This window comes from Balearica regulorum, chromosome Z (genome assembly GCF_011004875.1).
Source record: "Balearica regulorum gibbericeps isolate bBalReg1 chromosome Z, bBalReg1.pri, whole genome shotgun sequence".
Lineage (NCBI taxonomy): Eukaryota > Metazoa > Chordata > Aves > Gruiformes > Gruidae > Balearica > Balearica regulorum.
Genome location: NC_046220.1, coordinates 599,017 through 611,435, shown reverse-complemented (window position 1 = coordinate 611,435; position 12,419 = coordinate 599,017). Strand labels below are relative to the sequence as shown.

The window sequence follows — 12,419 nt, the reverse complement described above, 5'->3', positions numbered from 1 at the left end:
GGGGTCGGGGTCTGTGTTGTCCTCAGCACCATCCTCGGCGCCCCACACATCCCAATTTAAATATTGTGCAAATCCGCTGCAAAGGGCTGGGTTTAAAGAAGACAAACCAAGCTTCGGGACCGTGGTCCCAGTTGTCTAGAAGGGTCGTCTTACCATACACAAGAGTAATTCAAGACAGTCGGTGAAATCACTGGCCAGGCTAAGGATTTGGAAAGATGTTTGCAGAACTTCTAGGCAGGAGCCCATCTCACCTAGGTTTATTAACTAAAAGGTAAGTATTTTAAGCCATAATCCATGGAGGCAAAGCAGATCCCTTCAGAGGGTCCTCATCCCATTTACACTTGCAGAAGTGCACAGCTGCCAGTCTTGCGTTATCTGCTGAGGGCACCACAACTACTGTCCTGGGCTGGATGGATGCTCCTCTTCCAGATAACTGTCAGGTTAACAAGCCCCAGCCTCAGGAACCGTATTGCACGGAGTAGAACATTGGAAAGCTTCACAAGGACAGTGAACACCGTCCTCATGGGCACCCTAAAATAAACTGTGGTATATTGTGTATCCCAGCGAAACTGAAGCAATTAAAAACATGGCAGCCGTCCTTGGCCAAATGATGTCTTGAACAAGCAAAGGCAAACTAAACAGCTCACCAGACTCTGAAATGTGCCTGTCCTGCCAAGCTGGGGTTCTGGGGGTGTGCTCTGTAGCCAGTAAGCTGGGGGCCGCATTCTCGGGGGTGCCCAGTTTGTCTGTCCGTGTCACCTCACGGCCACTCCTGCTGCCCGGGAGTCCCCGGGGATCGTCCCTCGCGGGGCAGGCAGCACCTCGCAGTAAAACGCCGCATGGGTTGTGAAGGGCCGGGTGGAACTGGGGTCCTGCGCCTCCGCAGCACCAGGAGGTGGATGGGGAGCAGGGGGGTGGTGCCCAGCACCAGCACCAGCCAAGGCAGCTCAGGCAAAGGGGTGGAAAATCCCGGGAAGGGACCCAGTGGCACCAAACCATTTCACCCTGACCCACGGAGCAAGGTGTGGGTCCCACCAGAGCTGGATGCACCGCTTCCCAAGGTTTTGGGGTAAAGGGTGGTCTTTTTGGGGTCAGGGCCTTCACTTTCCCCCTCCCTCTTCCTCCGCTGCTGTTCTGACTCAGTTACAGCTACCAAAGTCCAATATTTCTCTCATGCTTTCCAAAGGCCTTACACTTCTCTCAAGTTTGATTTTTCCAGTTTGCCTTTCAGCAGTGAAATCAAAAAAGCTTGTATTTACAGTGAAAAATGAAAACATCACATCACAAAGCATTCACTCTTCCTCCCTGTCACCATGCTCCCATCCAGAACAGACTTGTCCGTCCTTCTGTCATTTTCCCTTTCTAATTCATACTACCATCAATTTATTTCTTGACACAGTCATTTCTGCTGCCTACTTGTTCTCTAATCTTTCCACAGAAACCCGCAGAAGAACTGAATCTAATCCTAACTGACCAGCTCCAAGCCCTGCCCTCGCAGGATGCCACGCCGGCACCGGCAGCCGCAGCACCGCGCCAGCACGCAGGGACCACACCTGGCATCAAACGAAACCCGCCGCGAGCAGCGTCAAGCCGAATGCAATGAACAACAATGGTAAAGAAGTTATTGCAACAAGCCAGCACAAAATTGAATCGTTTTTCTTCGTTAGACTGTGTTGCTGTTTCCCGCTCTTAGTGCACGTGGTGAGCTGGCTCCACGCCGGTGCACACCACGATGAGCTGGCAGTGACGGACGGAGCCCCAGGCCCGCACGTGGCTGCTCTCCACCACGTGCGTGTGTGCACCTCCATGTGCACCCCTGTACGGTACTGCTTGCAGGTCACTCGGCGAAAAAAAAAAAGAAAAAAGATGGTCCCCCGTCCCAGGGCAGTCCCGGATGCTGGTGGGACTGAGCCACCCCACGCAGCAAAGGCCGACGTTCCCCCACCGCAGCGCTGGCGTTGGTGTGGGGGCCACCGTGGCCAACGACCGGGCGGGAGAGCAGGAAGACGCCGCAGACCTGCAGCAGGTAACTGACTTCTTCTTCTGCCCCAGCTTCTGCCAACCACTCTGGAGGACTGTGGGTTGGTTGTTCCTCTTCCACAACAGCTACGGGGCACGGCAGTCGGGACTGCCTCGGAGAGCAGGGAGCACGGCCACCCATTTGCATCAGTGCCCGCGCCAGCTGGGGCCAACAAAGGCGGGTTCCCGGTGCAGAGGAGTGGGCAGCACCGGCACAGGGGCGATGGGGAGCAGCCGGTGCTCTGCTGGGGCCAGACAGCCACCCCCACCACCTGCACGCCAACAACACGGTCCTGCCTTCCCGTGGAGACAGCGGCTCACGCCTCTCACTGCTGCTCCAGACTCATGGGACAAAGACCGGGGACTAACGACCAAAGCCTTTTCACCGTGCTCGTCTCTCTCTGTTCCTATTCTCTTTATTCCACCCAAAAAGAATTTTTGAACCCAAGTATCCTTTCTTGCTGCCACTCGCAGATCACAGCATCTCTCCTTTTAGCTCCTTTGTACAGGTTAAGACCTGTGAAAGTCCCGGTGTGATTGCTGCGGTGCAATTCTTCCTTGCCAGCACAGGGAATTAATTGAACGTAGGTGCTGTTAAGTGCTTACAGTATTACACTTTCATCTCGGTGAAGGGAGCGGGACAGTAAAACAAACTGTGTCAGACCATGTACCAGTCCTGATTCATTTTGTCAAGGTTTCTGCTTTGAGGCTGATACTGCCAGAGCTTGCTCTCAGGAGAGAATTACTAAACGCACTCACGTATACTCCTGAGAAGAGTGGAAGCATCCTGGATATAGTTTAAATTAACCTCCTCTCCACCGCAGGTGCTCGGGCTCATCACACAGAGCCTTCTGGGTGTGCAAGGAGACTCGGAGCAGGATTTTAAGGCTCTGCCACAGATTCCTACTTGCCCTGGATTAGCAGTGGGGTCAGCGGGCGCTAGGGAGAAGGGAGTGCAGGATCAGGCTCCCAGGCACGCAGGCAGAGATAAGCGGGATCTTTGCAGGGCACAAGAGACGTGTCCGACCCGCAGCCGACAGCTGAACACGGACCCATCCTCGCTCGGGTCCTACGGCTGTACCTGGACCTTGCAGCATCTCCTGGAGCACCAGCTCGCCGGCCTTGTCCTCCAGCGCTGTGTGCCACGGGCAAGCGGGCTGGGCTTCCCCACCTCGGTGCTGTGTCACGGACTTCTGCAATGCTGACTTCTAATAAATGCCTTTCCAAACCAACAACCATTTTGCTTTTGGTGCTTTTCTGACAGAGAGGCTTGAAATGAAAGGGAATCCCAAGGTTCGGCTCACCGAGACCTCACCGCCCAGCTCCTACATGGTGCCCACGTGGCACTCGAGCAGCACGGGGACAGGCTACGCCAGCTCTCGACCAGCTCAGCAGTTCCTCAGCCAAACAGGTATTTTAAAACTACTAGTGGTCAGACAAGGGGATTCCCCCTCCAGAAAACTCCAGAACTCCCAGTTTTGTTACCAGGCTGAACTGGAACAGTAAGTTCACCCTTAGGACTCGCTGCGGAAGAAAAATTCCTAGTTCTATTTCTTTTTGATGGATCAGAATGTTCAGTCTTGTAACTCCAAATCGGTGTGTCATTGTACACTCAAAGCAATATAACATTATCTGTGCAGTGACTGATAAGATTTTGAAAATACCAAAACAAATTATTTTGAAGAGGATAAAAACAAGGAAGCTAAGATTATACATTTTAACAACTCCTGCCAGCAAAAAAATGCCAGCAGTGTTGTCATTATACTGTGAAACATTCCAATTTCAATAAAGCTGCAGTTTCTAAAGGAAAATGGTAGCATCCAAATCTTTGTGCCCTTGCCTCATTTAACCACATGTTCACAGCATGCTGCTGAGTAAACACTGCTGCAGAAATCCTCGCCAGCCTGAGGCACGAGCCTTGCCGCAGGGAGCACGCCATCCTTTCAGCCGTGCTCATACGGTGCACCTCCCACCATGGTCAAAGACGAGACAGAATTTGCCCCCAAAATGTATCATCCAAAAAAGAAATGAGAAAAGAGGAAAAACAGGAAAAAAAGGGAATGAGCACAGGTAAAAGGTGACGTGGCAGCAAGTGGCTGGCTCCTCACCAGCCTCTGTTTTAAACTCTTCTCCTGACCCAGACCTGTCCATCTCCACCGGCTTCGGGGCACCACGGGGACGTACCCTGCCCTGCATCTTGCCAGCACACTCAGAGCTCATACGAGCTCGTCATCTCAAACGAAGAGCCGAGCAGGTTGTGGGCATGACCTGCTGCTGTCGGAGTCGAAGGGCCACTGCCCATCCCTGCGGGGCAGCGCGGTGCTCTGGGATGGCTTCAGGCTGGCTCCGCTGCGGCTCCGGTGCAGCTCCGGGGTGCATGTCCGCCCCCACGGAGGTGTGCACCCACAGGCGGGAGCGCGGTGTGCAGCCCAGAGCCTCGCCAAAAGCCCTGTCTCCACGGGGAAGGGCAGGGTTGGGGCTGGGTTTTCATTTATTTATAATATCATGCCAGTTTCTTTACCGGTTTGCAAGCAAAATTTAAAAAGCCACCCAAAACCTGGCTTCCCAGGCCTGTCCGTGCAGCAGAGCTTTGCTAAAGCAGCTCTCCTGCTTCCAAAGGAGCTGCAAAATTAGAAATGAAGAAAGCACAGTGCGTGCTCTTCCTTCTGGCTAAAGCATCTTCTCCGCACGGCCAAGCCAAAATCCCGCAGGCGCTGCCGGCTGTGGCCATGGAAACTGCGGGTTTAAGCGCAGGGACTCCCCTGGCTTTGTGCAGCTATGCCCATCCATATTAGCTGGAGAGCTGTCCGCTGATTTATGATGGAAGCACTAACAAACCCTTAAATGTGGCACGGCAAATAGCAGCATTATACCAGCACCATGGCATGAGAGGCAGAGGCTGTCTATTGCTCCCCGAGGATTTGTTTAAGGACAAGAACCATGATGAATACAGCCTGGGTGGCTCAATTACATGGGGACTCAATTACTTAAAACAAAGAAACTGGATGAAAAAAGTATGACAAAAATTCAAAATTATTTCGCTGCTGGAGGTCACATATAACAGCCCTGTCATCCATAAATCTGGAAATCTCTAAGGCATGCTACTCCTGTGTTGAGAGATGACAATTAATTGGTATTTTACTTACCTCATCCATGCAAATTATGCAGGGAAAAATTCTAATTACTGCATGCTACATGTATATAAGGTCAAAGTGGGCCAGCTTTTGACAGTGGTGTAAAATGGATTATGTTTATCCTTCACATGAGGGCCATGATCCTGCATGAGCCATGGGGCTCCTGCCCCCCACCGCTTGTAGGGACGTGCCGGCGTCAGTGAGGCTGCTGCGGGGCACAGCGGCGCCTTGCAGGGAAGGGATGGATGGGGCAAACGCACGACTGGGGAGCAAACGCAACACGAGGTCGGGGAGAAATGCAAAGTGCTTGAATGAGCGAGAAACAACAGCGTGGGGAGTGATGGGGCTCGTGTGCGGCCATAAGCAACCTGGCACCCCAAGTTTTGTCTGAACAGGATTCCTTACCCTCAAAAAAATGGGGATCCTGCCTTTGGGCAACACCCCGTGTCTCTGGAAAGATTTTATGGGGCAGAAATGGGAAGACAAGAGGTTTGGGCAGGGCCTTCTTGCTGGCAAAGAGAACCAAAGAGCATTTGTGTGCCCCAATGGAGACCTGCAGTCCTGCATGGGGGCCGAGCACAGGGACTCGGAACGCACCAGGAGACGCATCCTGCCCACCCCAGCGGCAGACGATCGCTGCCGGGTTGCACACAAGGCACACCTTGCATCGATCCCCTGGGACGGCAACTTACCCAGGAGTCCAGGGTTGGGAAACCTCCAGGAGTCGTTGTATGTTGAATATTGTGGGTGGCTGTATGGGCTCCCAGAAAACTCGCTCCCTAGGTTAGAGAGAAAAAGACAAAACAAAAGATCATTTGATTTGAAACCGCAGTTACCCTTGTGGGGGAAAGGAGCTCTTCAGTGCGTGCTGTGCTCCAGCGATGGCCTTAGGAAAAGCACTCGCTCTTTGAGGAAGGGCAACATGGGTGGGCGATTATTAAATAAAGACGTTCAACCGTCTTTTATGCATCCTTTTCGTGCTGCAGCCCAGCCTTGATGAGCTGGTGGGATTTTCTCAGGCAGCCCGTGCTGCAGGAGCAAGACAGCGAGGAGGGATGGCGAGGACTCTGGGACACACCGACGGGGCTGGCCCTTGCCTCTACAGCCCTACAGCCCTCAGGGCAAGAAACACAACGCGAGGACAGGGCTGCTCAGACAGCCTCTCTGCCGGCAGGAGGTGAACCAGCTAATCTTCTAGATACTGGATACCCTTCCAGCCTCTCCAGGAGAACATGGTCTTCGTGCCACACATCCGTCCATCACTTTAACCCAAGGAGAGGGATGCTTGCGTCAGTTTCAGATGGCGTTGAAACCCTCCAGACAAAGGCACAGAAAAGGCTCAAAGAGTTATTGCTATTTAGCGCCTCGCCAGCTCCTGCTCTCCCCATCTGTTTGTTCTCTTCACATGTCACCTCCCGTTTCATACTTCAGCTGCAAGCTCTTCAAGACAGAGCCTTGCACCGTGGGGCTCTGACCCTGGGCAGCGCACCCGGCTCCACCACCATGCAAATACCAACACTGCTGCTGATTTATTAGGAAATCTTACACAAATGACAGTTTCCTGCTTTCCTCCTCTCTTTCCTCCTCCTCTCCTTCTCCCTCTCTCACACACGAATATATCCGCACACAACACAGCACAGCAGCAGAAAGCGCGGAGCAAGAGGAGGAGAGGGCTGCCGGGCTGCAGCAAGATGCTCGCTGTGACCTTCCCCTGTTCTGGTCCTCGGCGCTGGCGTGTCCCCCCCGAAACCCAAGGGCTGCTTTTAACTCAGCGGAGCAGCAGACCCCCGCCACCACGTGTCCAGCGCCCTGGGCTCAGCCCCCCCGGCCACCATGACCCACAGACCTGCCCTGGGGACCACGAGCAGGTCCTGGAGCCTGTGAGTGGCCTCCTCACTCAGGACATGGTTTTGTTGAGCTGCTGCCACGGCCCACGGGAGAGGGGACGATGCTCCGGTCAAGGCGTCGTGATGCCACCGTGCTGCCTGTTGGGGGGAGCTCTCGGCTCGGCAGCGCGGTCGGCTGTGATAGCCGTGTAGTCCCAGCAGCTGCTGTGGATGCCTGCAAATGTATTTTCTGCCAATACAGACGTAACACAGGTGGATGTGAAGATACAGGGTCGGGTCCAGGGTAGCTTGGTCTCCACATAGTGCTGCTTCAGTAAAATTGAGCTGCCTCTCAGCCTGCACCAAAGGATGCCCGTAAACACGCTGAACGTGCTGATGGCAAGAGCCGCCCATCACTGCGTTGCTCCAGGGAGTCTCCATTAACCCCCCTTCTCTGTTCCCCACAGCCCTTCGGACCCCTCGGACTGCACCCACCAGCCTCGAGCTGCTCTCTGCCCCTGGACCAGTGTCCGTGGACAGGGCAATGAGTCGAGGTCTGAAGCCAGCAGCAGCAAGCACTTCCACGCTCAGCACTTGCTGTTTTGGCCACGTTTCTACTCCAGCTCGGAGCAGGTTTTCATTACTGCTTCTAAGGAATGGCATTAATTCACCACGAGACATGGAAAGCAGAGCGGCTTCCAAACCTCCCTTCCTGGTGAAGCACATCATATCTGCATTTCCCCTCTGCTCCCTGTCGTGGATGATAGATGACTTCAGTACCTGAAGGTTACCTCCGTCACCGTGACCACTCTAAAAGAGTGAGGCATGGTGAAGCCAGCAGAGCCAGAAGAGCTGTCAGGAGCCACCCGCGGTACCAGGAACCCTGGCAAAGGTGTCCCCGTTGCCTTCCACCAGCCAGGGTGCAGGCCCCCTCCGGCAGGACACAGCAGCTCCTCTCTGGTCCCTTCTGCCTCCCCACCACTGCACCTGAGGGTGTCTGCTCAGCCAGAGCCCTCCCTGCTCACCCCTGTTCCAAATCCCCTCGGCTTCCAGCAAGTCCCTGACCCGGCTCTGTCCTACCGACCCTGCAAAGCTCACGGGCAGCGAACTGGCTGGCGATGTCACGGGTGAGTGACACGATCTTCCCCGGTCCTTGAAGGCTCACGGCCAGGTCCTCCTTCCAGCGTGCGCTGCACAAAAATCCCTTCGTGCTGTGGGTGCCCCTTCTCTGGGGAGAGGCTCGCACACCACCTTCCCCAGTGGTTTCATTTCTTCCTTTCCGCAGGGCAGCAAGAAATGCAGACATGTAGCCCTGCTTTAGTTGCACAAAACAGTTGTGCTGCCTGACCAACACGACACACGTAAGGTGATGGGATGGAGTTTCACTGCCGCGTCCTCCCCGGGAGCTGCAGGGTGCACAGACAGGGACAGGGTGGACGGGACGGACCCCGATCCCCACTGCAGGTCATTTTTACGGGGTGCGGAGCGGAGCCTGCCCAGCTCCTCGTGCACCGGTAGCACTTTGAATGACGCTTGCAGCGAGCTGCCGCATCCCTGCGAGAGCTGCGCCCCGAGGGAGGGTACACGTACCCATCCGAGGGCAGGACAACCCCCATTTCAGCTGTCCCACCGCTGTCCCTCCCCTTCGCACCTGCTGCTCCCATGCTCCTGAGGTTGCACAGACCCAGTCCGTCCCGCGCCGACACTGCGCATGCCGCTGGGTAGGCAGCAGCGCTTTCCGAACACTCATCAGCGCTGCGGCAGGGCTGCGGGTGGGAACGGGCTGACATTTCATTGTTTCATCCGCTCCTGCCTTGCTCTCCTCCCCCACCATCCCCACTGCCCTCCTCCCCACACTCACACAGACACACATCGTGGACCCTCTCTGGGGGATGCTCCGGTGCCTGTCAGGCTGAGGCTTCCAATTCTCTGTTTTTTATGCCTCAGTGGTCAGGGTGTCAAGCTCCTGCAGTACAGACCAGCCAGGAGCTCGAGGAGTCACTGAGCACCATCAGCTCGGTGACAGTATTGCTTGCTTCTTAACATACTCTGCATATCCATCAGCCTTGCAGGGAGAAAAAAAAAAAAAAGAGAGAGAGAGAAGGGAGGCAGGAAGGAAAATTAGATAAAAGAAATACGGGAGAGGGGAGGGGAAAAGGAGAAGTGGGGGAGACAGTCTCAACCCTGCTACTACCATCGCAGCACTTGGGCAGACAAATGGTACAGCCATAAGTGAAACTAAGCTAGATGAATGAACGCTGCATGAATGCCTCGTGATTCTCACCAGATATTCCAAGGTCCATCAGCTACACTTCTTGACAGCCCTGCTTAGCGGCGAGCCCTCGCCCCATTCAAAAACACAACGAATCAGCTACCCGGGGAGGTGCACACATGCACGGTGCGAGGAAAGGGTGGCAATCGGGTCCATCCCTCCTTCACGTGAAATGGTAAGCCCCCTCCTTAGTAATTCTGGCATCACTGAGACACAAAGACGCCAAACCAAGGGCTTCTGCCAGAGTTAGCCCACCTCTCGCTGCAGACCTGACTCCACACTGCCACGATGCTTTATGCGGCTGTAGCCCAAAAGGGGTCAGACCCGTCCGTCACCCCCAGCGGCAGAGGTGGAGGGGAGGAGGAAGAACAATTCCCAGTAACGCTGCCGCTACGAGGCAGCAGCAAGCCCTGGAGATGCCCTGCACTCCGAGGTGGTGGGACAGAGGGAAAGCCCCCTCACCCACAAGGTGGTTGCAAACAGAGTCTGATGGTGGCGGATGGACCTTCTGCTGCAGTCAAAACAGCGTTATCCGTTCTGCAGCACTGCGTTGCCCATTCTCCAGCGTTTTCTCTGGGGATTATCAACTCATGTTTACCGGTCTGTTTGGGTTTAAGGTAAGTTTCCTTTGTGATGTGCAAAGAAACTGAAAAGTGTGAGCTTAAAAAATCTCAAGAACCAAGAGATGAAGACATTTCATGGTGTCTCTCAAACTGCCATGACTCCAGAGAACTGCCGGTGGTCGGGGGGAGGATGCAGGCACCTCTGTGCACCGGGGCCGGAGGGTGCTGGAAACCCGCCTCCCTCTCGAAAAGGCAGAAGGATGGGGCAGATGCACAAAGCTTTGACAGAGGCTGTCCAGCCAACGTGTGGAGATCTCCCAGGATGGAGAAAGCCTGACCACTGCCACCATTCACCGCGTGGAGCCCCTGGCTGCAGTCCCATTAGGTAGCACAGTAGTAATGAACTTCTTTAGCCTTGTGTTCTTAGGACCGTGTGGCACTTAACACCAGCAGAAACCACCAGCCCAGGCAAACACAGAACATGCTTGTTACCCAGTTGCTGGTACCTCTGGACTGAAACGCAAAAATTTGAACAAATACTCAACAAAGAAGTTTTATATGTCAGTTCCAAGTTCAACACATTGCTCTGGTCCCCAGAGATTCAGAAGGCCTTGTGAATCAGAAGCTCCAGAGCCACTAGAGCTCAACCAGAACCAACCACCTACGTGAAGATAGACATATGTTTGGACACTTTTCACTGCATTTTCTCAGATACCAGGTCTTTGCACATGCATTTGGGATGGCAAGAAGCCATCAGGACCACGGGCATGAACGGTTGTATCCGTATGATGGCTGCAGGCGATACAACGTGCAGGTGATACAACGTGCCTTCCTCCCTGTGAGCACCACACGGCAGCTCCCGGTGAACACCGTCAGGAGCCGCTGTGACCCAACAGGGAGAGCAACCGCAACCCTGCGGCTGTGCCGTCCCTCCTCCGGACTCATCCCAGCCGCTGGTTTTCTCCACCGGTCCCCATTAGCTGGGTCTTTTGCCATCCAAGCTCCAGGTTTAGGACAGTGTCTTATTTAGCCCTTCGATTTGGCAGAAAATTAAAACAAACCAGGAGAAACCATGTTGAATAAATGCAAATGCATAAGGGATAAGAATGGAAGGTTGTAGGACAAAAATCAGAGTCTGGCCAGGAACAGCAACATCTTGCCCATTCCTGGTTGGGGTCCAGGGTAAATTTAAAAATCATCTGCTGTACTTGTCTCTAAGTTGGGCCATGCGGATGAACCCCTCTGCCCCTCCAGCCCGACCTCCCGGCAGGGGCTACCGGTGTCTCTACCTTTCCCTTGTGGCACAGGACCTTACTGTAACTTTTTAAAATTAACATTCTCATGACTTTTATTTGTTCTCTATCGTTTTCTTTTGTGGAAGTAATCACATGGATCATAAATTTCTTCAGTGAATTCCAATAACAATCATTACCTTGGTGGCTAAGACATGCTTGACTGCACGGGGAGCAGGGCTAAAAACCACTGCCCTGAGCCACCCGAACGCACCCACGCAGCCTGCGTACCACCCGCTAACGGTGCGAAACAGCGGCTATCCAAACGCAACCTCGACATCCAGTACACAAAGGCCACGTGTGCGACAGGGCCAGCATCACCTGCGCTGGAGGGGATACAGACCAAGGGGCAGCAGCAGAAGTCGCTTCTCACCCACCGCCCGAGAGATTGCTCCATGACCCAGCAGCCCTGGGCAGCATCCCCGTAAGGTCAGAGTGACGAACAAGTGTGAGACGCCTTAGAAAAGAAGGAAAATGGTCTGGCCTCTCTGCAGAGAACAACGGCGTATTTTTCCCTCAGTAATGCGAATCTGCCTCTCTGCACCAAGCCGTCGTGGTGGCACGAGGAAGGGGTCTGCAGCCCTGCCTGGAGAGCTGCATCCTCCGTGACCCGCGGAACTCACTCCCTCGGAAGTCTTCTCCATGTACGGGGCAGCTGGGAAACTAAAACTTGCTTTCACACAAAAGTGTAGTTTCATGTCACTAACTCAGTTTTGTAAATTTGTGACAATTTTGACAAAATCCTTCAGTTAAAAAGAGCTTAAAAGACTTAAAAAGATGTTATCCAAACAAAACTTTTCTTCTTCTTTTCAATTCAAAGAGATGTTGAGTTTTCAAATTGAGTTCAGTAAGGCTAACAAAAAATAATCCAAAAATCTCAACTGGAAAACAAGTTCTATGTTCAAAGTAAAGTCCAAAGTAATTTTTATTGTCAGGGTTTGGGTTTTTTTGATCAAACCTTGGACTTTCTTCCAATTTTAACATTCGTTAGCAACCAAGAGAATCAGTGATTTACACTGCTGTAATCTGTAAATATCAGCTGCATTTAACCTGGGGGACTATAAACCCAGGGCTTGCCGTGGGTTATCCGCCAGTAATCTGCCAGGCCCTCTCCTGCTCCCTCGCGTTTTCTTTGCGCGCAGAAGTCCCGCGGGACGGAGGACGTCAGTAACTCTGCCTTCTGCTCCATGCGCCGAGCACATCGGGATGTTAACCTGCCTGCTCCGGACCAGGCACAGAGCGGTCCACATGATACAATAACAGAAGTGCAAAAAGGGGAAAACTACCAGAATACAGCCATATTGAAACAAAAC

At 53.6% G+C, this 12,419-nt stretch overlaps 1 protein-coding gene across 4 annotated transcripts in view; it reads right to left on the bottom strand.

Moving 5' to 3' along the window:
* PAX5 (paired box 5) overlaps positions 1–12,419 on the bottom strand; it is a 140,962-nt gene that overhangs the window by 7,545 nt on the left and 120,998 nt on the right. For all 4 annotated transcript variants that reach the window (XM_075739786.1, XM_075739787.1, XM_075739788.1 and 1 more), the window contains one exon: positions 5,846–5,932. In XM_075739786.1, coding sequence (XP_075595901.1) covers positions 5,846–5,932 — 87 coding nt within the window. The remainder of the gene's footprint in view (positions 1–5,845; positions 5,933–12,419) is intronic.